The sequence below is a fragment of the Apodemus sylvaticus genome, chromosome 10 (assembly GCF_947179515.1).
Source record: "Apodemus sylvaticus chromosome 10, mApoSyl1.1, whole genome shotgun sequence".
NCBI classification, from domain to species: domain Eukaryota; kingdom Metazoa; phylum Chordata; class Mammalia; order Rodentia; family Muridae; genus Apodemus; species Apodemus sylvaticus.
The window spans coordinates 96816509-96838996 of record NC_067481.1 but is presented as its reverse complement, the minus strand read 5'-3'; the positions used below and the strand labels follow the sequence as shown (position 1 = coordinate 96838996).

Below are 22488 nucleotides of genomic sequence, written 5' to 3'. Positions count from 1 at the left end.
CTACAAGGGAAAGCCATATCCAACTGTAGACCATGTTTTGTTTTGGTTTGGTTGTTTTGTTGTGTCTGTAGCCCTAGGTATCCCAGAATTCACTGTGTAGCTTCAACAGGTGCTGACAGAGACCCACCTGCCTCTACCTCCAAAGTGCTGGGATTAAAGACACATCCCATCAAACCTAACTATCTGTAACTCTTGGATTGACAAGGGGCAACTTTATTTACCTAACTGAAAGTTTTAGTAGATAGAACTCACATAACATTAGATATACCATTATAACAACTTCACTTATTTATTCAGAGTATCCTTTTCTGTGGCCCTCACTAGCCTGGAAGTCAGGCCCAGGCTCTGAGCTCAAGGTGATCTTCCTGCTTCAGACTTCCAAGTGCTGGGATTATGGGCGTTTTCATACCCTGGACTCTGGCACCATGAGGCTGTCTATGACCAGCTTCCCTCGTAGCCTGCTTTCAACGTTCCTTCAAGCTGGGACATGTGTCACTACTTGATGCTTTCTACTGGCAAATCCTACCCACTGGATACAGATGTTCCATATGTATTTACAACTCTCACCAAACGATGAGTATTTGCTTTGTGTATGAGTGGAAAATGCTTCAAGTACAAATTATAGGCAACAACTATTTATGGGCAAGACACCCACACACATAAGACAAAAATTAAAAATAGTAAGTGGGAAGCCGAGGCGGTGGTGGCGCATGCCTGTAATCCCAGCACTCTGGGAGGCAGAGGCAGGCGGATTTCTGAGTTCAAGGCCAGCCTGGTCTACAGAGTGAGTTCCAGGACAGCCAGGGCTACACAGAGAAACCATGTCTTGAAAAACCAACAAAGTACAGCACGGCTAGCTCAGTCGGTAGAGCATGAAACTCTTAATTTCAGGGTTGTGGGTTCGAGCCCCACGTTGGGCGTGACTGTTTGCCGGGCGGTGGTGGTGCACACCTATAATCCCAGCACTCTGGGAGGCAGAGGCAGGCGGATTTCTGAGTTCGAGGCCAGTCTGGTCTACAGAGTGAGTTCCAGGACAGCAAGGGCTACACAGAGAAACTCTGTCCCAAAAAAACCAAATCGGAAAAAAAAAAGAAGAAAAGAAAAAAGAAAAACCCACAAAATAAAAATAAAAATAAAAAGTGGAGAAATGCTGGTCATGGCTCATATATTATAGCTCAGGTAGGTTAGAATTATGTTGCCACAGGGTAGGCTCCAACTCCATAGTCCTATCTCCTCTGCCTCTCAAGTGCTGAGAGCGTACAGGGCATCTATCCATCATAACACTAAATAATGTAAGTTTTCATACAACATCTAAACTCTAAAGCAACTGTGCTAAAGCAGGTCACCAAGATCCAGGCATATATCAATGTCTCCACAGTACTGGGGACAGCAGACTTATGCAGACAGTCACCAGCAACCCATCTCCCACAGAACCCAGTGACAGACAAACCCAGCCTTCCTTGCATTTCTTGCTCTTCGTGCTGGGTTAGCCAAGACAGAGGCGCTCACTCACTCTCAAGATTTCCGAAGTGATGATAAACTCCGTCTGTTTGCCTTCTGTACACCTGGGATTTGGCCTTGATGTTCCCAGTCCCAACAGTATCTTGAACTTCTCCTTCAAGCCTGAATCTTTGCTTGTTGGTTTGGCCATGGTGGGCAGGGCAGTACTAGAGGGCTGCTCTGTGCAGAAAAAACAAAAAACATATTATTTGATACACCCCAGGAAAGGTTCTCCCTTCTGCCCTTGAGGTGAACCTCCAGCATCCTAGGTCTAGGATAGGCAATAACCTGTCCTCCCTATAGCCCCTGGGGCAACTCAACTCCATGCAGGAGGGACTGCCACAAATCAACCTGGAACGTATAGGCTTAATCTAGCAAGCCGCCTGCCGCCTCTGGGTGAGCAGAGCCGCGATGATTGCCATTAGTTCTCCCTGTGTTAAGGAAGAGCTGTCGCGTGAACAACAGAAGCAGAGGCCGGCTCACACCAGCAATGGAGGGCTTGGAGCGCTGGGACTTGTCAGCGGTGGGCGCGGCGGAGAACTGGATACAGAAAGGCCAATTCCCCTTCACCCCATCGCAACGCGACCACACAACCATCGCGACCTGCCCCAGCAGTCAGAGCCTCTAGAGCTACTCACCCCGCGCGCGCCTTTCGCGCGCAGGTCCTCCTGCACCCAGGGAAGGGCGCACACCCCCGGCCCAGGGCAGCTGCCGGAAGCGCAACCCGTACTTCCGGGGGCGAGGCCTTGCTGACTATCTACGTTGAGCTCTCTGGGAATTGTAGTTTTGCGTGCACGTTGAGCAAGTGGTGGGCCCGCGGGGCCGCCCGGAGGTGTAGTTTACAGCCCAGGCATGAACTCCGGGGTGCGGATGGTGACTCGCAGTCGGAGCCGCGCGACTAGGATCGCGTCGGAAGGGTGTAGGGAGGAGCTCGCCCCGCGTGAGGCTGCTGCAGGTAGCGATGCGCCTGCAAGGGTTTTGGAGGAAAGGAGGAAAGTGGAGCTTTGGCTCCAGGCTTAAGTCCCGGGACTCTAGGCGCCGCTGAGTAGGCAGCCGCCTACAAACGCTTGAGTCTCACGTGGCCCCACTCTAGCTTTTTTTCAAGGGGCTGGGACTCGCAGGATCTGCAGGGGTCCGTAAGACTGGGTTCTGGATGTATTTATCCACTCTTGTTGAAAAGTTTTAGTACAACCAGCCTAACTTAGGACATTTACTTGTTCCAGGCTGTCTGTGGGACACAGCTCTGTCCTCAGAGCTGCCTCCCTCTCTGGTAGGGCCGGCTGTGTGCCAAGAACACGCCCAGCTAGAAGTCTTCTCCCCCAGCTGGATGGTGGTTCTGAAAGAAAACAGGCCCAGAGAGCAAACAGGAAAGGGCATGGCACGCAATTGTATTTGTCCTGTAGCCCTTAAGGACCTACTATGTGCCAACTAGTGGTACTCAGGGAGCAATTATCGGAGCCCCTGCACGTCTCCAACTGAGACTTAAACATAAGTGGTCAGAGCAGGAGTGTGCAAGGTAGCAGTGGTCCCAGAATCGGCTCAGTAGTGGAGACCCGCTGGATCCAGGCTGAGACTTGGCAAGAGCCGCGTGCGGCGAAAAGTGTTGCCGGGGCGGTGGTGTTGCGCGCCTTTAATCCCAGCACTTGGGAGGCAGAGGCAGGCGGATTTCTGAGTTCAAGCCAGCCTGGTCTACAGAGTGAGTTCCAGGACAGCCAGGGCTACACAGAGAAACCCTGTCTCGGAAAAAACAACAAACCAAACCAAAAAAAAGTGTGATACTGTTAGGGCAACAAATGCTTTGAAGTTAGCAGAGTTTGGAGCTCCTCCTGAATGCAACGATTTCTGAAAGGGGAGTGGCATGGTCCAATCTAGGTGTGAAGAGGTTCTCTTGAATGCAACTCAAAGGACTTGGGACAAAGGAGAGAGGTTGCATTATCCTAGAGGCTAGTGTCTTGGTGTGCTAGCAGACACTTTGTCAGACTATCATGCACTTTGTGACAAGGGCAGAGCACAGCACTTCTCTACACAGCATGGTAGATAATAGACGATTGTGCAGACAAGTGAGGGAGAAGAGGATTGGCAGGTAAGCAGCACCCTCCCCCCACCCTCATATAAAGCTCACCCCAAAGACTGAATGGCACTTTTTTGCAGAAGGAAGAGAAAGCCACAGGCCGGTGAGACATCCACGGAAGACACAGAAAGTACACGTGGCCTATGAGGTCGCTAACGGTGAGGAAGGAAAGGATGCTGAGCCCCTCAGAGTGCCAGTGTGGGAGCCCCAGAACTGGCAGCAGCAACTGGCCAACATCCGCATCATGAGAAGCAAGAAGGATGCACCTGTGGACCAGCTAGGCGCCGAGCAATGCTATGACGCCAGTGCCCCCCCAAAGGTAGGCAACGCCTCTACCTGTCCAGCAAGGTGCCTGCTTCCTCTTAGGTCCCTAACAGATAACAGAGCAAGACCTACCAGCTCTCGCAGCTGACACCGTACAGGATGCACCCAGGAGGATGTGCTCCTACTGTAACCTTAGAACACTACAGCATGCATCGCCTGTCAATCATTGTGGCCACTGTGCATGTGTCAGAGGTGGCTGAGTCTTGAGGCCTTGTGCATAGTGGTGGTACCTTTGGGAACATCCAATAATTCAAGAAAAGCAGACTTCCTTACATTGCATTGGTTCCTTAGGCTAACCATAGAGGAACCACCCACCTTCTGATCCTGGATAATTGGAGTAGCTCTGACTCCGGGCCTTCTTGTCTATAAAATGAGTACTGTTACTGACCAAGCAAACACTGTAACAGTAATAGCTAGCGATGGTCTAATATCCATCCCGTACTAAGTACGATTCCAAGTAGTTCATCAGAGCTTCGTGCTACTCTGTAGTCCCTTTCAGATGTGACAAGACAGATGGGTAAGGGACTTGACCGGAACCAGTCACCATCCTGGCCCCTGTGCTTACATGCAGGTGAGGAGGTACCAGGTACTCTTGTCGCTAATGCTCTCCAGCCAGACCAAAGACCAGGTTACAGCGGGCGCCATGCAGCGGCTACGGGCCCGGGGCTTGACTGTGGAAAGTATCCTGCAGACAGATGACGACACACTAGGCAGACTCATCTACCCTGTGGGCTTCTGGAGGGTAAGCATTAGTTGCCTTTGGCAACAGAGTCAAGAGGGAGCACTGTTGTAGAGATGAGGGCCAGGCAGCTCTGACTGCAGAGGCGTTTCATGCTTCTCACCTGCCGGGAGTCTGTCCCATGGGGCTAGTGCCCGGTCCCTGAAGTTCCTGGGATTCCCCCTGTATACATCCCTGCATTTCTCTACCCTCCCTCCCAGCCTGCTGCCTCCACCTCCCTTTCTTCCCTTCTCCTCCTAGGCTCCCCAGAGGGTGTCACACCACAGAACCCTGGGAGGTGGGTGGATCTGTTGAAAGTGGCTCTGTGGGTGGGGCGCTTCCCCTTGGCACTGCGTGGGCCACCGTCTATCAGATTGGTTTTAAATAGCCCTCTCCACCCAGGCACAGGATGGGAACCACCCAGCTGTTCTAGCGGTTGTCTGGGGGAGTCCCAGGCTCCAGCCTTCCTTCCTGAAGGTCCAGGTGCTATTGAGTCTAGGTATAGCTTAGCCTCTGGAGGGAGTACTAAGGCAGAGGACCCAAGCTGGTTCACACACACACACACACACACACACACACACACACACACGTATGTACGTCACTGGCCCACATTAGAGGGTGGTGGGTCTAGTCATGCACTGGAGGCCTGCCAGGGGTTCCTTCAGGCCTCTTTGCTGCCTTTGGTTCTTCCCTCCTGGAGAGGTGGTTACCTCTACATGAGACGTGGGCAGGTGATCGGTGACTCCTCCCCAATTAGGCTATGCCTTACCCCAAGGCTGACTCACACCATCTTGCAGAGCAAAGTAAAATTCATCAAGCAGACAAGCGCCATCCTGCAGCAGCGCTACGAAGGGGACATCCCTGCTTCTGTGGCCGAGCTGGTAGCCTTGCCAGGTGTTGGGCCCAAGATGGCACACTTGGCAATGGCTGTGGCCTGGGGGACCGTGTCAGGCATAGGTGAGTAGTTTGCACTACTAGGAGGAAGTCAGCTCTGAACCTTGGGTTCTATTGGGGTTCCCTAAATTTTTTTGTGACTCAAAACCAGAGTATCAAAAGGGTATTGTCAGTGATGAGCAGGCTGGCACTGCTGGGCGCTGATGACAAGAACTCACGTTCACTGAGTTCTGTCTGCACGCTGATCCCTGTGAGGGACCTCAAGGCCAGATGTGAGGAAGCCCTTCCCCCTCTTGTGCGTGCGTAGGAAAGGCGATAGGCAGGTAGAGTGACAGCCCTGTGAGTCTGACCCAGGCTTCAGGGATCTGGGAAAACTTTCAGTTTTGGTTTTGGGGGGTGGCTTTTGTTTGTTTGTTTTGTTTTGTAGACAGGGTTTCTCTCTGTAGCCTTGGCTGTCCTGGAACTCAGTCTGTAAACCAGGCTGGCCTCAAACTCACAGTAACCTGCCTGCCTCTGCCTCCCAAACACCAGGATTTAAAGGCCTGCGCTACCACCCATCGAATCTGCCTCAGCTTCTTAAATCCTGGGATTATAGTCATGCTTGACTGTGCCTAATACCAGGAAATCTTTCTGAGGTCATGTTCAGTTTAGAGTTTCTTGTGAGTCAGCCGGACCAAGAGGTAGAAGTGTGTCCCAGACAGAAGGAAGAGCGACCATGAAGCTGAGTGACTCCAGCATGGGTGGGGCAAACTAAGGAAGTTTGGTGGAGGAAGAAGGGGAAGGTGGTCTTGTGGGATGGGAATGGAGAGTGATTTCTGGTATCCTCCTTCTGGGTATCATCTCGTAGCATTTGAAGCATCTCTGTGTAGCTAGGTTGAAGACATACTCCCTGGGGCAGGCACAGAGGTGCTACCTTCTCACAGCTTTGCCTAGAGTTGCAGGCGCTCCTGTGGTAACATAAAAAAAAACAAGATTTAAGCCGGGCGGTGGTGGCGCACGCCTGTAATCCCAGCACTCTGGGAGGCAGAGGCAGGTGGATTTCTGAGTTCAAGGCCAGCCTGGTCTATGGAGTGAGTTCCAGGACAGCCAGGGCTACACAGAGAAACCCTGTCTCAAAAAACCAAAAATCAGAAAACAAAACAAAACAAAAAAACCCAAGATTTAGCCCTGACCTCTCTTTGCACCCCCAACCCTTGGCTCCTCCTGCCTGTGCCTAATGGAAGGATTCCTTCAGAGGTCTCTAAGCTGGTAGCACCTTTTCGCACTGCCCAGTGGGAAGAGGGCAGCTAGGGGCCCAGGGCTTTGACTGGAAGAGCCTGGCCAGGTAGGAAGTGGGTGAGGCCTCCCGCCTCAGTCTCCACTCCTCAGCTCCCAAAGCCACCAGCAGCCTCTTAGTTGACACTTGAGCTTATCTAGACAGTGTCCTCAGCTGCCTGTGTCCCAGGAGTAGGGAGTGTCCGTTGTTGGGTAGCTATGTGGGGGAAGGGCCCTGCAGGGAATTGTGCTTCCAGTGAACAGGACAATGCCTGAGTACCACCCACTCCTCTGTAGTCTGAGGGCCTGACTACCTGCAGTGAGACCCCAGGATTGCCTCCTGAGGAGAAAACGTGTTCTCTCAAACGAAAAGCTGGAACTATGGCGTACTGACCTTTGCAGCTGGGTGACCTTAGGTCAAATACATGGCCTCTCAGAGCTTGAGTTCACAGCCAGTGAAGTAACTGCCTTCCTTAACAACACAAATGCATAGGAAGCCCTTTTGGCCAACATAGGAAGTTTATACATGTGTCCTGGGTTGGGCCTCTGGGGTTCTAATGAGTATGCATCGCCTCTGTGACACAGAAACAGGCTAAGTCCTCCATGCTGTGGAAGACCCCTTAGCCTAGCCTGCACCTCCAGCCTTTCCCAGTTAGCGAGTCAGGGTGCTGGCATGGGCACTGGCTAGCTGTTGGACGAACCTTTGGCAGGTGCTGCAGTTGACCAGGTGGCCTGGCGGGAACCGCCAGTGAAGGCACGAGGCTGATCCCTACAGCGGCCAGCTGATGGGAGCAGGGATTGGAACCCAGCTAGAGCCAGCTGGAGCCAGCCTGATCCTGCTCTCCATTCTGTCCCCAGTAGCTTAGCAGGTGCCAGCTAGCTATGCAACAGTGAGCCACTGGGGCCAAGCTTCTGCCACCCAGTCCAGTGCTCACAGACAGAGGATAGGCTGGGAGGGGCCTTAGGACCCAGGGGGATAGAGCAGAGGAAGGCCCTGCCTAATCTAGGCCTCATTCTTGGGAAGCTTTAGACTACGAGTTCACATTTTGGGGTTTGGGGCTTGTTTTGCTTTTCCCAGGATAGAGTTGTTTTGTGTTTGTTGTTTGTTTGTTGTTTGTGGTAGTTTTACTATGTAGCCCAAGCTGGCCTTGAACTCAGAGCAATCCTACTTCAACCTTTCAAGTGCTGGGAAGGAACCACCGTGCCTGCCTTACTTACACTTTGGTTTTGTCTTGTCTTGTCTTGAAACTGGGTTTCTTTTCTCTGTGTGGCCCTGGCTGTCCTGGAACTCACTTTGTAGAGCAGGCTGGCTTCAAACTCGGAGATCCACCTGCAAGCCTTTAATCCCATCACTTGAGAAGCAGAGGCAGGTGGATCTCTGAGTTTGAAGCCAGCCTGCTCTACAAAGTGAGTTCCAGGAGGATAGTCAGGGCCTTGAAGAAAGACCCTGTCTCAAAAACAAACAAAACAAACAAAACAAAAAACCAGGCTGCTTACACCACAGACCAAGGGCTCAGACTCAGATGGCTGTGCCGATGCTGTGCCTTCTCTCCGTGGAGAGACCCAAGCTGTCTCCTAGCCACACTTGCTTAGGACTGGGGGTTGGAATAGGGACACAGTCCAGGTGGCAGAGTGCCCTTGTTGAGCCTGTCCTGTTTTCAAGCAGCAGTGGACACACATGTGCACAGAATCACCAACAGACTGAGGTGGACCCGGAAGACAACCAAGACCCCAGAGGAGACACGCAAGAACCTGGAAGAGTGGCTACCCAGGTACAGTGCAGCTTGGTGAGTTTGGGGGTGGGAGGTGTCCTGCTGTCTTCCACGCTGACCTGCCCCTTCCCCTCACAGGGTGCTGTGGAGCGAGGTCAACGGACTACTGGTAGGCTTCGGCCAACAGATTTGTCTTCCTGTCCATCCTCGATGCCAGGCCTGCCTCAACAAGGCCCTGTGCCCTGCTGCCCAGGACCTCTAGGAGTCACAGGGCTTCCTCTGGCTAGGGTCTGTGAAGTGCCTTTGGGGGGCAGGGATAAGTTTGGGGGCTTGTTTGTGGGTCATGTAATAAAGCTGAGGAGTTTTCACAGTTGAATCAGGCCAAGAAGCACGTGTGTAAATGTAGTGTGTAAATGCAGTGTGTGCACTCTGTTCACATGTCCGGGTCAGGATTGCCTGGGAGGCTGTGTGGGGACATACTGTATCCTGGGGAGTCGGGGAGGGAGGGAAGAGAGGGGAGCACAAGCCCAGGAGGGAGGAAGTGGAGCCAGCTGCAGCCAGCTGCTGGGAAGCCTGTGGGGGAAGTCACCCTGTGAACTGTCACACTGTCACACACCGTCCTGCCGCCCAGCACTCCTCTAGACCTAGCTTCCAAGCTTGCGCTTGGCCTGTGCCTGGAACCCACCCCCGTGTTGACACAGGAACTCTAGACACAGAACTTGACAGGTCTCAGCGACCCAGGGGCAGGAGAGAATGAAGTCATTCCCTGTTCGCCTAAGGGTCTTCTGGGATGGGCCGTATTCCTCACCCCTGCCCCTCAACTGAAGAGTCAGAAAACACACAGGCACCGGAGTTCAAGGCAAGGCCTGTTTAATTTGAGGGTGCGCGCGTGCGCTATGGCTTATGAGGCGGACTACAGTGCCAGTAAGTGAGTTTGGGGAGTTGGGGGCGGAGGGTGGGAGCCAGGTAGGCGTAAGGCAGGGGCCAGGCCCGGGAGCCCAGGGTCATACCTGGGAACGGCTCACACAGACCTGCCATTCCAGGTTCTGGAGCTGCAGAGCAGGAGAAGGGGCTTGTCCGTCCCGAGGCCGCCCTCTAAGAGTCGCAGGCCGCCCATCCTCTTGGCCCCTCGAAGAGTCTAGGCTCTGCATTCCAGAACCCAGCATGTGGGAGGCAGCACGGGGGTAACTAGGCAGAAAAGAGAGGCTGGCCTACAGACCGTCCCACGTGAGGGATGGGGCAGAGGGACAGCTCCTCCAGGCACAGCTGGCCCGGAGGTCCCCTGACTGTCTGTTCCCTGGTCTCTGCTCAGGATGGCGCTGCTGACAGGGTGGGTAAGAAAGGGTTTGCAGAGAAAGGTTTTGTTTTATTGCAATTATTTAGAGTGAGTCCCAAGGGGTTGGGGGAGGGGGCTCCACTATTAACTAGAAACATATGTGGAGCTGGAGACCTTTTAGGAAAAAAAGCGAAAACATGAATTCCTTTCAGTCAGCAGGCCCAAGGCAGAACGGCAAAGGCCCTTGGCAGACCACCACGCACAGCTCCTCCCTCTCCCTCTGTCCCTGTCTCTGTGTCTGTCTTGGCTGGCTGTGTCTATCTCTGTCTCTCTCTTCTCTGGGTTTCTCTCTTCTCTGATCTTGCTATGACCACCGCGGCACCCAGTGGACAAGACAAGGGTTCATGGGGTCATGGGTTGGTTTCTGGGTGGTGTGATACCACCCTCCAGTCTGCTGAGGCTTGGGGAGCTCTGGAGAGGCCCAAGGTCCGTGCAGGAAGAGACCCTGGGACCCCTGGACAGGCAGAGAGGGGCTCAGAAGTTGCTGAAGATCTCTCGCTTCCGGTTCCAGTCCATCTGTGGTGCCCGCTTGTTGACCCGAGTGGCCCGAGCCTTCTCCTTGGCCTCTGCTGCTGTGGGGCTCAGATGGAGACCACTTTCCTGGAAGGGGTCTCGTTTCCAGGCACCGTCCTGAGGGCAGGCAGGGTACAAACAGTGAGCCGTACCCGTGGCAGCCACCTTCCCAAAGGACTTACGCCAGGGCCTCCTCAGGGCCTGGGAACTAGCGCAAAAGGCTTCTTGGAAGTGGTAACCCCACCATCCTGGTAGGTGTCTCCACAGAGATCCATTCCGAAGGCCTCTGATGCCCAGTGTGTGAGCAGAGTTACCTCGTGGTCCTTCTCTGAGCCTGGCAGGTCGCTTCGGGACGAGCACACGGAGCCGCCATTGAGCTAGGAAACCAAGGGTAGGTTGTGGTTTCAGCATCCCCATCCTGGTGCACCCAGATCTTCATATGCACACACATACACACACACAGAGCTGCAGCTAGCCCTTGTTCAGCAGTGAGCACACTTTGGTCACTGTGTCTGGGCCAGGGCAGAGCTGGCACCTAACAGGAGATGGGCAAGTCCAACCTGAGCTGTCATGATAGGGGGGAGCAGCTGTGGAGACGGGAATCAGCTATGTGAATTCATCTGTCACCAAACCAGGACAGTAAAGACTACTCAGTAGTTGTGTAGGAACAGGGTACAGAAAAATGGCCTGGGACCCCAGTATCTGCCTGCACTGTGCGTCTGAGCTGGTGCTAACCCCATACAGGGTCCGCAGTGGCTATTGGTTTTGTTTTGAGACAGGGTTTCTCTGCACAGCTCTGGCTACCTTAGAACCAACTCTGTAGACCAAGCTGGCCTTGAACTCAGAGATCTGCCTGCTTCCGGCTCCCAAGTGCTGGGATCAATGCCTGGCTAGCACAGTGGGTATTTTTGAGATAACCAGGCCAGTTGGTTTCACAACTGTACATCTTCAAGGGCAAAGATCTCTAGAAGCAGCCTCTCTATCACGTCTGGGGACAGAAGTAGAGGCAACCACTTGGGCCCACCCCCTCACCTGGGCAGGACTGGTCCCGTTCGTGACTGGTGATGGCAGTGGACCTGTGGGGACAGCACGTTAGTGGCTGCACTGACCCTACCCTCCGCCCCGAAGGCAACAGCCTACCTTCTACATGTTCCTCGGTGGGTACGACCCGCAACCGCTTGAAGTATTCATCAGTCTCGGGATCAACTACCAGCAACCGGGCCTCGTCCTCCTGCGCCTTGATTCTGGCGACAACCTCTGCATGGCGCAGCCCCTCCACATTCTGACCATTCACCTGCCGCCACCCACACAGGGTCAGAAGGGCCTGAGGGGCCCAGTCGGCCCAATGCCACCCAGCCAGGTGTGCCATCAAATATTCATGGAAGCCACCAGCAGCCAAAGCAGGAAGAAGAGCGCCAGCTCAAGTTCCCGTGTGTCTTCCCTCCTCCTGCAGGGACCCGGGGCCCAGACATGGACACTCGGGGACCCAGGGTACCTCAACAAGCCGGTCCTGGGCCCGGAGGCCAGAGTGAGAGGCGGGAGAGCCGGGGTCCACAGAGCGGATGTATTGGCCAGGCCGGGACTTGTCACTGTGCAGGTTGAACCCGTAGCCCTGGGGTCCCCTTCGCAAGTGGCAGAGCCGGGGACGCAGCTCTCTTGGGGGTCCATTGACATCCTGTAGATCCATAGGAAGTGACATCAGGGTCTTCCCACGGCCTCCCAGCCCTCATGCTCTAAGGAACTAGTTCCAGGGTTCACTGACGACACTCCCCACCTGCTATACAGCTTTAGCTCTGCAGCTAGGGACAAAGCATGTTACCAAACATGAAACATCTAATGAGGTAGCTGCTGGCGGGACCTGTGGAAGAATTCATAGGGGGCACTGCGCACAACCTAGGGATCTAGAAGGAACCGGAAGGGATAACTGCCCCATCAGAGGCTCCAGGAAGACTGTCCCTTTGGGTTTTGCCTTTCCCTGTCTCCCTTCTGCCCCCTCTGCTCTACCTAGTGCCCTAGAGGCCTGAACAGCTTTGTTTTCTTCTCAAGGCCTTCAAGAGGCTCCCTGGGCTGTTGCGGCAGCTGTTTGCTTTACAATTCCAACACTAACTGGAGCCCCTGTCCCAACTCCATGGGCCCAGAAGGCAGGGGCATCAAGTAAAAAAGATCTGGTGGTGACCGGTCCTAGCCTATGATGTTTCCCAGCCTACCCCATGGAAGGGTTCATGGTACCCACAGGGAACACCACCCCTCACCCACCGCTGCCCCAGGCTACCCTTCTTTACCTCTGGCATCCTGCAGTAGGTCTCTGGGCCAGGAGGCTATGCAAGCAGGGGCCAGCCTGCTGACCCCCCACCCCAGCCAAGGGCCAAGCCAGAGATGCTGGGGCTACTGAATGGCCAGCAGCTGCTGGTGCCCAGTTACACAGGGCCAGTGGCTGGGGTGGGCAGGCAGGTGGCAGCTCAGGTTTCTGGGTGTGAGTGCAGGTGACAATGTGCTAGCAGGGGGCATTTCCTCACCTTCCACTACTACCCTGCCCCCTCATGGCTGCCAGCTGAGGGACTCTAGAGCTGGAAGGATCGATCCTTCTGGTCTCTGGGCAGATCTCTTAAGTCTCAGGTAACTGTCCCCAAGCCTGGATACCTCTACACTCCTGATGTCCACTACCACCACACCTCTTTTGGAGTTTTGGGGAAAGGTCCCATGTTTTAACCAAGGCTAGCCTTGAACTCACAACTCAGAGTGATCTTTTTGTTTTAGCTTCTGAGTGCTGGAATTATAGGCATATACTACCACTTAGCTCCAAACCCTAAGTGTGGCACTATCCATGTCCGCGGGCAGCAGCCAGCTGAAGGAATAAGTACGCTCTTCTATGCAGGGCCATTCCTAGCTTTAGGGTTCTGGGATAGCCCTTCAACCTGGATACTCTCTTTGTCTTGCCTGCACTCGGGACTCCTTCCCTGATCCCAGCACCCAGCTGTATAGTCATCTGGATTCTCCTGCTGAGCTTTAGTGCACGGCTACCATCTGCACCGTCACACCAAGAATTACAGATTGAATCCGGGCGGTGGTGGCGCATGCCTGTAATCCCAGGACTCTGGGAGGCAGAGGCAGGCAGATTTCTGAGTTCAAGACCAGCCTGGTCTACCGAGTGAGTTCCAGGACAGCCAGGGCTACACAGAGAAACCCTGTCTCGGAAAAAAAAAAAAAAAAAAAGAATTACAGATTGACCTGTCCTCTAGGGACTCAGGTAGGCAATGTTGCCTAAACTCAGGGTTGTAAGGCCTCAAAGATCCTCAAACCCCTACTACACAGAACTCTCAAAGACACAGCTGAAAATACAGGTATAGATAGAGCTTTGGGGCAAGGCCAAGAGAGCCCCTCGCCATCAGCCTGGGACAGCCAGGCGCTAGCTCACAGGGGAGAGGCTGGAGAAGTAGTGACAGAAGCCAGTCCAAAACAGAACGCGTGGGAATGTGTGACCCCCTCCTGGCACAAAGTCATGTCCCAGCAGACAGGGCCACATCGTGTGGCCATAGAGACACGACATCCAGGCTTACGCTCATAAACAAGCAATAGAGACACACACAGCCACCCACACATGCAAACTTAGATCCATGGCACAGGCCCTGTGACCTCTTCCCACGACCTCTGCAGCAGCCTACAAGGCAGGGTTTCTTGGGGCTCCGAAACGGGAAGCAGGACTTGGCACGCTGTTGTGGCCATGAAACTAGGGGCTAGTCCTGAGAGGTGGCTGTTCTGGCCAGCCCTTCAGCCCCAATCCAAAACAGCCACTTCTCCCACACAGGCTAAAATGATTCCTCTTACTAAACGAGCCTAAACCATCTCTGGCCATAGGCAGAGTCCCAGCGCTGACAGGCCTGGCATAAGACCCTCAAGGACTGCAAGACACCCCCAAGCCTGTGGGAGAGAGGGGAGTCAGCTAAAGCAAGCAAGTGCCCCAGCGAACAGCGGGAGGGGTGCATTGCTGAAATTCTTCCTCCCAGCCCTAGCCCTGAGCACACTTCCTGCCTTCTTCAGACAGGCCCTCTGGCTCCCACAGGCTCTGAGACACATAGCCAGAGAGCTGGGTAAGCCCCAGTACCCCCACTGAGCCTATAGCCAGACAAAGGCTGATATGGGGGTGCCCTGGGAGCCAGGCTCTCCCCCCCCCCAGATAATGACTCACCAACCCCAGCAGAGAAAGCCCCCATTGTTTCTTAGGGTCCGTCTTGTAGGCATAAACATCCCCAAGTTCCCTGCCCTTCCCCAGAGATTGAGCTAAGGCTGGGGTCCTGACTGCCCGGCCCTGCCTCACCCCCATCTGACCTGCACAAGCCCCAGCTGAGAGTTCACAGGAGGGGCTCCTGGGGACGAGGCAGGCGGCATGGTAGTTCTGGACCTAGCCATGGGAAGTGGCGAGGAGTGGTGGCAGCAGGTGGCCAGCCTGGAGTGGCCAGAGTTCTTGGACCAGCTGAGACTGTCACCCCACTTATCTACCTCCCACTGTGGCCCAGGTTCCCTGGGGATGGGTGGGGACATAGGGACTGACTCATTTGGGGTAGCAGGGTGGTTACTGAGCCCCCTCCCCTGTCCGGCGTCCCCCCCACCCAGCTCGGTTTCCGTCCCAAGAAAGGAAGGAAGGAAGCCGCTGGAGGCCCTGCCCTGCTCCAGGACCCAGGGCAGTGGAGACAGGGAGTCAAGGGAGGGGACCTTGGCTGGAGAACAGAAGACAGTGGATGGGGGAGGGAAAAGAGGAAGAGCGGGAACCAGGGGAGCCCCCAAAGCGGTCATGCTATCACTTTGCTCTACACCTTCCTAGCCCATGAACCCACCACCTGCAGAGCCATATCAGGCATAACTCAGCCCCCATGTCCTCCAGGAGGGGCAGACATGGTAGGACCCAGCAGGTAGAAAGGCAAGGTCCACCACTACCTCCCTGTCCCTGGCACTGCTAGCTGCTGGGTCTCTGTTTGGGGGCTGTCCCTGTCACCACTGCTAGAGTCAGCTGGCTGCAGCTGCAGCCACCCCCAGCCCTGAATGGCCTGGGACTGAGTCACCACTGACTAGGCCTTCCCGCCCCCAAAGGGAGGGGCAGACCATGTCACTGTTCTCTCTTGTCCCACCACCCCTCTCCTGCAGGCTGGGACAGAGAACGCAGGATCGCAGGATCGTGTGTGTGTGTGTGTGTGTGTGTGTGTGTGTGTGTGAGTGAAAAGGCCCTAATCTCCTGTGGGGGCACTCAGTGGACACCCACCCTGAGTGTGAACAGAGGCATACAGGCCTCACCGGTCTGTCCAACCACCAGTACCCCCATCAGAGCTCAACAGAGTAAGGGGAGCCCTCTGCAGCGCCCACACCACCAGCCTGAGGAAGGCTATCTCTAAACCTGGTCTGTAGAGATCTTATGTGGCTCCCCATCTCCTCCATGCTGAGGGTGTTTCTTGGATTTCTCTACCTCCTAAGTCCTTGTTCCTAGGTTTGACCCATCTACAATGGGACAAACCCATTGTACCCCCTTTTGTTCCTCTAAAAATACACCCAGAGGAAGCCCCCTCCTAGAACTTCCTGCAGCCCCTCCAAGCCTGAAATAGCAGAGACGGGGAAGGACCCACCCACAGCCAAAGGGCCTGGGCCACCCCATCTCCAGATAAGGACCCAGGGTGGATTTTTCCACAGGAAGGTGAACTGAGCTGTTTGCTTCTAAATGAATGGATACACGCCTGAGGTAAGGGGGGTTTCTTCCTAAGGAGGAGAAAGGGGTGCTTGGGAAAAAGGGAGGCTCCTAGTCCCCAGGCAGAGGAAGGTGGGCCTGGCACCATCTTCCCACAAAAGTCCTATTAAGATTCCTGATCTTAAACAGCCCAACCAGAGTGCAAAATCTAGATTCTGGGCTTCGCACCTGCCTTCAGGTCTCTAAGGGAAAGAATCCAACAGACGCAAAGCACAGAGCTTGGCCCAGGTTGGCCTTACAACTGGGGATGTCACCTCCCAACCTCCGGACAGGTCCCACAGGGACCAGCACGGGCCTAACCAGTAGGAGACATTTGGATGAGGTCAGAGGTAAATGTTAAGATCTCAAACACATCCAGAAATTTCAAACCTGATGCTCCACCGACCTAAGCCGATGGTTCTCAAAGCTGGATATTAGGAACTGATTGGCTCAGGTAATAATTAGAAGACAAAAGAAACAATAATACCAGATCCTCCAAGAAGTAGAACAAATAGCCTTTGGCCCTTCCTCCCTGCCTCAGGTTCTGCCTAGGCAGCAGCCTAGAAAAGGGTGGAACAGACCCTCTCTTGTTCTATGCGGGTCTCCTAGCCTGGAAGGATGAAGGGGAGGGGAGGGGCTACCCAGTGGGGGCCATGGGGCAGCAGCACAGAGGGTTCCAGCACCAGTGGGAAGCAGGGACAAGGACAGGAACTGGAACCCAGTTGAGCTGTCTGTGGGTCTTCATGGGAAGCATCTGCAGGTGTGTCCTTCCCTCGACTCCCTTTCCCTAGAGGAGGCCCCAGCGTTCTGGAACCCACCCACTCTGGCCCACCCCCGTCACTGACCAGCTAAGGCACTAATCCCTGCAGCAGGATCCAATCCACCACCCAAGGGCTTCAGAGCACATGGATAGCTTAGACTGGACACTTCAGACAGAGACATGGACAAAACCCAGGACGGCAGATACCTAACACAGACACCCAGTCCCTTAGGGTCCCAGCAGCTCCTCTCAGAGCTAGCTCCTGGGTGACTGCAAGAGGGGAACAAAGCCCAGCAGAGGAGAACAAAGGCAGAGGAGTTGCTGCGGGTGGTCACTGTCACCAGCCAGTGGCATAGAGTGGTGACTGTAGTAGGAAAGCTCCCAAAGAGGAAACTGAGGCTTAGAGAAATGACCAAAGGGAAGACCGTTATCAAGAGGCTGTGATGGTAATTCTGGGAAAGACTCATTGTTCCCACAGACATAGCCCGCCATACCTTCTGGCCAGTGTCCGAGCCAAGGCCGCCCGAGCATGCCCAGTCCGGCTTTGGCTCCCAGGGGTTGTGGGCTGGCGGAAGCCCTCGATGGGCCATCTCCTCTGTGCAGGTCAGTTGCCGCCGGCAGAGCTCCTCATCTGTCTCCTTGTCCACCACAAGCAGCTGGGTCTGTCCCTCCACAGCCTTGATCCTCTGTACCACCTGGAACGGGTGTGAAGCAGGACCCGGTCAGCGGCCAACACCCTGGGCAGTACATGGATAAGGCACCACTCCCGGCTGGGCCAAGGCTCACAGACAGAGGGCAGGGGTTGGCCTGCCAGGGGTGGGTAGCTGGACTGAGAGGCCTGCGGGCTCCACCCCCCACCCCCAGTTTCTAGCAGTTCCCTCCCTCTTCGCCCTGGAGCTAGGGCCCAGGCTGCAAGAACTTCAGATTCTCTCAGGGCCTGTCTCTCGGCTCAGGTGAGCACAGGAAGGGGCTGCTAGGAACAGCCAGATGGGCGAGCAGAGAATCTGTTTAGTTGAGCTTCCGAGTTTCAGTCTGGTCTATGCGTGTGTGCAGACTCATCTGTCTGTGTGTGCATGTGTGTGTGCTTTTCGTATGTGTGTGTGTGCCTACTTTAAAGTCTGGGTTTTGGTCCAGGGATAGGAAAGAGCAATAATTTGTTGGCCCCAGTGTGAGCATTTGGGCTTATTTCTTTTTCAGAGATGCCCAGCAAGCTCTAGAACTTCAATTTCCCTCCAGCCCTGCTGGACCTGCGAAGAGGTGGAGCCCTAGGAATTCTAAGGTGCTCACATACGTCAAGTAAGCAGAACTCAGCTCCAGCAGGTACAACAGCAGAGCAGATGTGGCTTGACAGCCATCTGCCTGCCTGTCTGGTTGGGTGCCTGTGAAGCGTGGGCCACCGGGGATCCCGCAGGATGTTTGTATGCGTTCAAAGGGAGAAGTGCTCACTGGACATCTGAAGGGCAGGAAGCATTGACAACCCCGCCCCACAGCCTGGGAGTGAAGAGACAGGATCTCCAGCATTACTCCATGAAGTGCATGCCACCACAGAGAAGAAGGTCCTACCCAGACCTCTCTTCCCCTGGCCCGCAGTGATTGTCCTCTCTCCCCATGACCAACAGAGAAGGATCCCAGCACTCGGTACTTTTCTGGCATGGGAGCCAAGCCAGTCACCTGGAATCTCTAAATATCAGCAGAATGGGAGTCGTGGTTTTGCATCCTTATCTCTCCGAGCGGTAGAAGGAGTCTAATGTGGCTCTACGTGAAAGTCTTTAGAGACTAGCGCCCCGGAAACCTGGGATAAACAGGTTCATTCCAGCGACTGCTAGAGGTAGATGATACCAACTCTGCCAGTCTCCCCCTCCCCCCCGCTTTTTGGGTCAACCATTGGGCTTCACTCCCTAACTCTTTAGCACCCAGCCAAATCCAGGGGTCACTGTAGGCGGAGAGCAGGTCGCTAGGGAGACAGATGTCCAACTCAACCCAGCAAAGAACCATTCTGCTTTCTTCGGGCCTCAGGACTAACCACTCACACAGGTCATGGACTCAGTGGTACTAGGGTTCCAGAACTGAAAAGATGGAGGGAGGCTGAGGTGTAGCCAAGGTCTTAACTATGTCTGCCCCTCAGTGGGATACAGACACCCCAGAGGTAGAAACTGCAGAGCCGGACATCTCTCCTCCTTCTTCCAGCTGCAGCAGGCAAGGGCTACACAGTGACCTCTGCAGGGCCAGGCAGCCTCCCAGGAGGAAGCTTTTTCTGAACCCAAGGAATATGCTGCCACTAGAACTGACTCCACCAGACCCAGACACACCGGCCCATGAGAAGTACACTAGTGTAACCAGGCAGGCAGGCATGCACACGCGCGCGCGCACACACACACACACACACATTCTGTCAGCACACATGCCTGATGTGTCCACACAACCCTAGACACACATTCCAGCACTGACTGACACAGGACGCTTTCATCAGCTCCTGGAACACTCGGTTAGTGTCTTCGTATAGATGACCCCAGAGAGACCTGCAAGCACACACACCTAGCTCACACACTGACAGAAAGGCATCTATACCACAAGGCCAGAAGGTGCCTTCGCCACCTCCTCCCCCTCCGTGGCACACGGAGGCCAAAACTAGCAGAGGCAGCCAGGGCCCTGGCCAGAGTAGCCGCAGTGCGGGCCCCTCCCTACCAGGATGTCCTCCCTCCCCCGCTTGTGCAGGACCGAGCTTCCTTACCAGGAGGCCAGCTGGCGGGCCACGTCCCACACCTCGACACCCGAACAGCAGGCCCCCATGGGACCCTTGCCGGGTCCCACCATACGGCACGCAGAAGGGTGGTCGTAGGCATCTTGGCCAGCGCTGTAGGGACGCGCCCCTAGGAGGGAACCGGGGGGGCGGGGCGCAGCGCAGGGACCCACCTGGTGATGCGTCTCGCCCTCTACGTTGACGCCGTTGACCTCAACCAGGCGGTCCCCGGCGCGCAGCGCGGCCGCCTCGGCTGGGGAGCCTGGCTCCACGCGCCGGATGAACTGGCCACGGCGGCCTTTCTCGCCATGCAGGTGGAAGCCGTACCCTTGCTCGCCGCGCACCAGGCGACACAAGCGGGGCCGCAGCGACTCCGGCGCGGCCATAGCACCCGCTGCCCCCTGGCTGGCCGCGACTGGCCACGACTCACACCACCCGCAGGCTGGAGCGCGGAGGCGGCGGAGGCGCGGGCGGGAGAGCAGGCAGCGGCCTCGGTGGCTCCTGCACAGCTCGCGTCGCCTCGGGCTCCGGCTTCGGCTCTGGCCCTGGCCCCTGCTCCTGCTGCAGCGCCGCCCCCGCGCCCGCCCCTTCCCCGCCCTCCCGGCTGCCCCCGCCCTAGCCCAAGCCCCGCTAGCTAGGCCCCTGCATGGGCTCCCAGAAACTCTAGGACCAAGGAATGGGATTGCATCGACAGGAAACCCTCGAGTCCCTGGGAGTCCTATCTTATCCCATCTTGGCCACCCTCCGTAGCGCCAGCACCGTTGGCTTCTGTTCCAGGAACCACTTTTTTAGACACCTGCATATGCTACAGAGAGAGGTTCCTGAAATGGGAAGCCTCTTAGAGAAAGGGTCCAGTCAGAGACACTCTCCACAGAGGCCAGAGGGGAAGTGCAAGGGCCACTGCGCCTCTTCCTCGGGATGCTCCCCACCCTCTACCTACTGGGATTCTCCTGCCTGCTCCCTCTAGATTCCTGAAGTTGTCTTGTCCCGACCCAGGGCGCAACAGGCAAGAATAAGAATTTAAAGAGACACTACAGAAACCAAAGTCTTTAGGAACAGCGTGTAGGTGTCCCCCTGTTCCTCCCAGGAAGTGTTTGTACATTAAACATCCTGTCTCCCATATTCCCTGCTTTTTGGGAACACAAGTTTATCTGGCAGAGATTGGAGGTGTGTGCTGCTTTCCTCTTGACCTGATATGAACTGTGCTGAGGACTTTGGCCTCTGAGCTCTAGGTGGTGATCAGCTGTCCTAAATTAAACCCCACGGGGCTCCCATCCCCGGTTCCTAGGTCTATAGTCCTAACACACTTAGATTTACAATTGCATAGGCTCTTATCTACTCTTACAGGACAATAGTCCCACCGAGAACCACTTGTACATTCCTATATGGTTTTCCAGGAACAACTCGAGAGAAAACCGACCATTTTACAGATCAGAAAACTGAGGCCTAGAGAAATCCTCTGCTGGAGTCCAATACTGTGAGGCTGCACTTTCACCTCGAAGCATCCTCCCAAGCACATAAGACAGCTGAGATCTGGGCTCACCCACAGCCTGCTTCTCCCCTGCCCACAGCTCCTTACTTACCTGGTCCCCCTGAGTCAGGTAAAGCCAGCTCAGACAGTTCCCCATGTGGATGGGAGACAAAGCCCCATTCAGTGTTCGCCTCTCCCTCCCCTCTCTCCAGAGCCCTTAGCCGGGGCTTTCAACCTCCTCCACCCAAGCACTAGGACCCGCCTCTCAGCAGCATCCTCTGAGGCAGCCCCGTGGGTACCCACACCCTAGTGCCTGCTCCTAAAAGGCACTTAGGCTGAGGATCCATTGTTGCTCCCTGCCCCCAGCCCTCTCTGCAGATTCTAGCTGATGCTGCCACAGGCCTGGATGACCACTTCCATCTGTCTGTCTGCCTTCCTATCCAGAGTTTGCCTGTCTGTCTTAGGGTTGGTTTCTCTGGGCCTGCCCTAATGCTGGTTACCCATGGAGATTGTTAATGTGCATAAGCTATGTGCTTGCTATATATCCCACCCCTGTGGAACTTGGAAGTTAACCCCCACAATAACCAGGAACCTTCCAGACCTGCTAACAGCATCTTTGTGGTCATACTAAAGAGGTTGGCAAAATGGGAGCTCTCCAGGCCAGGAGTTGAGGGAGGTAAGGGACCTCTTTCCACCCCATGGGGTGGGGGAGCAAGGACAAGAACGTGTGGTGTGGTCTCAGAGGGGCCAGGAGCCAAGGATGACACAGCTCTGCAGTCACAGATTAGAAGCAAAGTAGTTCCCAAAGCAAAAGGTCTGGAAAGTGACAAGGGAGGTGACAGAAACAAGGTCTTAGCCACAAAGGAATCTTGGGCCGCAGAGTGAAACAGCAAGGAAGAGAAGCCTGAAGTCTGTGATCTTTGTAGCTAGCCTGGATAGAATGTTTCAAAAACAAGAGCAAACAATGGGGCTGGCAGGAGAGATGGCTCATCTGTTGAGAGGACCAGGGTTTGAGTCCCAGGACCCTTACCACAGCTTACAGCCATCTATAATGGAATCCAACTCCTTCCTCTGGTGTGCAGACACAAATGCAGACAGAGCATCCATATACATAAAATATAAAAACAGGGGGCTGGAGAGATGGCTCAGCGGTTAAGAGCACTGATTGCTCTTCCAGAGGTCCTGAGTTCAATTCCCAGCAACCACATGGTGACTCACAGCTATCTGTAATGGGATCTGATGCCCTCTTCTGGTGTGTCTGGAAACAGCTACAGTATACTCATGAATAAAATAAATCTTTGATAGATAGATAGATAGATAGATAGATAGATAGATAGATAGAAAAACAAGCCGGGCAGTGGTGGCGCACGCCTGTAATCCCAGCACTCTGGGAGGCAGAAGCAGGCAGATTTCTGAGTTCGAGGCCAGCCTGGTCCACAGAGTGAGTCCCAGGACAGCCAGGGCTACACAGAGAAAACCTGTCTT

General features: G+C 54.9%; 3 protein-coding genes and 1 non-coding gene across 6 annotated transcripts in view; 2 read left to right on the top strand and 2 right to left on the bottom strand.

The window, feature by feature from the left end:
* Tsc2 (TSC complex subunit 2) overlaps window positions 1-2237 on the bottom strand; it is a 35523-nt gene extending 33286 nt beyond the window's left edge. The window contains 2 exon segments of the mRNA XM_052195035.1: window positions 1514-1680; window positions 2139-2237. Coding sequence (XP_052050995.1) covers window positions 1514-1651 — 138 coding nt within the window. The 5' untranslated portion in view covers window positions 1652-1680; window positions 2139-2237.
* Window positions 848-920, top strand: Trnak-cuu (transfer RNA lysine (anticodon CUU)). The gene has a single exon. It is a non-coding gene; the product is annotated as a tRNA-Lys (tRNA).
* A 43-nt stretch (window positions 2238-2280) lies between the features above and the next one.
* Nthl1 (nth like DNA glycosylase 1) lies at window positions 2281-8849 on the top strand. 2 transcript variants are annotated; one of them, XM_052195036.1, is made up of 6 exons: window positions 2281-2455; window positions 3652-3890; window positions 4467-4637; window positions 5411-5570; window positions 8428-8533; window positions 8612-8849. In XM_052195036.1, exons 1-6 carry the CDS (start codon window positions 2353-2355, stop codon window positions 8733-8735), a joined length of 903 nt encoding a protein of 300 aa, XP_052050996.1. In that variant the 5' UTR covers window positions 2281-2352; the 3' UTR covers window positions 8736-8849. The 2 variants fall into 2 exon arrangements, with proteins under 2 accessions (XP_052050996.1, XP_052050997.1); XM_052195037.1 differs by lacking the exon at window positions 2281-2455 and adding an exon at window positions 2481-3583.
* Window positions 8850-9326: 477 nt separating this feature from the next.
* On the bottom strand, window positions 9327-20091 carry Nherf2 (NHERF family PDZ scaffold protein 2). Of its 2 annotated transcripts, XM_052195714.1 has the most exons (7): window positions 19706-20091; window positions 17287-17487; window positions 11818-11997; window positions 11463-11616; window positions 11355-11398; window positions 10637-10699; window positions 9327-10439 (listed from the first exon to the last, which is right to left on the bottom strand). In XM_052195714.1, exons 1-7 carry the CDS (start codon window positions 19916-19918, stop codon window positions 10284-10286), a joined length of 1011 nt encoding a protein of 336 aa, XP_052051674.1. In that variant the 5' UTR covers window positions 19919-20091; the 3' UTR covers window positions 9327-10283. The 2 variants fall into 2 exon arrangements, with proteins under 2 accessions (XP_052051674.1, XP_052051672.1); XM_052195712.1 differs by lacking the exons at window positions 17287-17487; window positions 19706-20091 and adding an exon at window positions 14649-14869.
* Between the last annotated feature and the right edge of the window lie 2397 nt (window positions 20092-22488).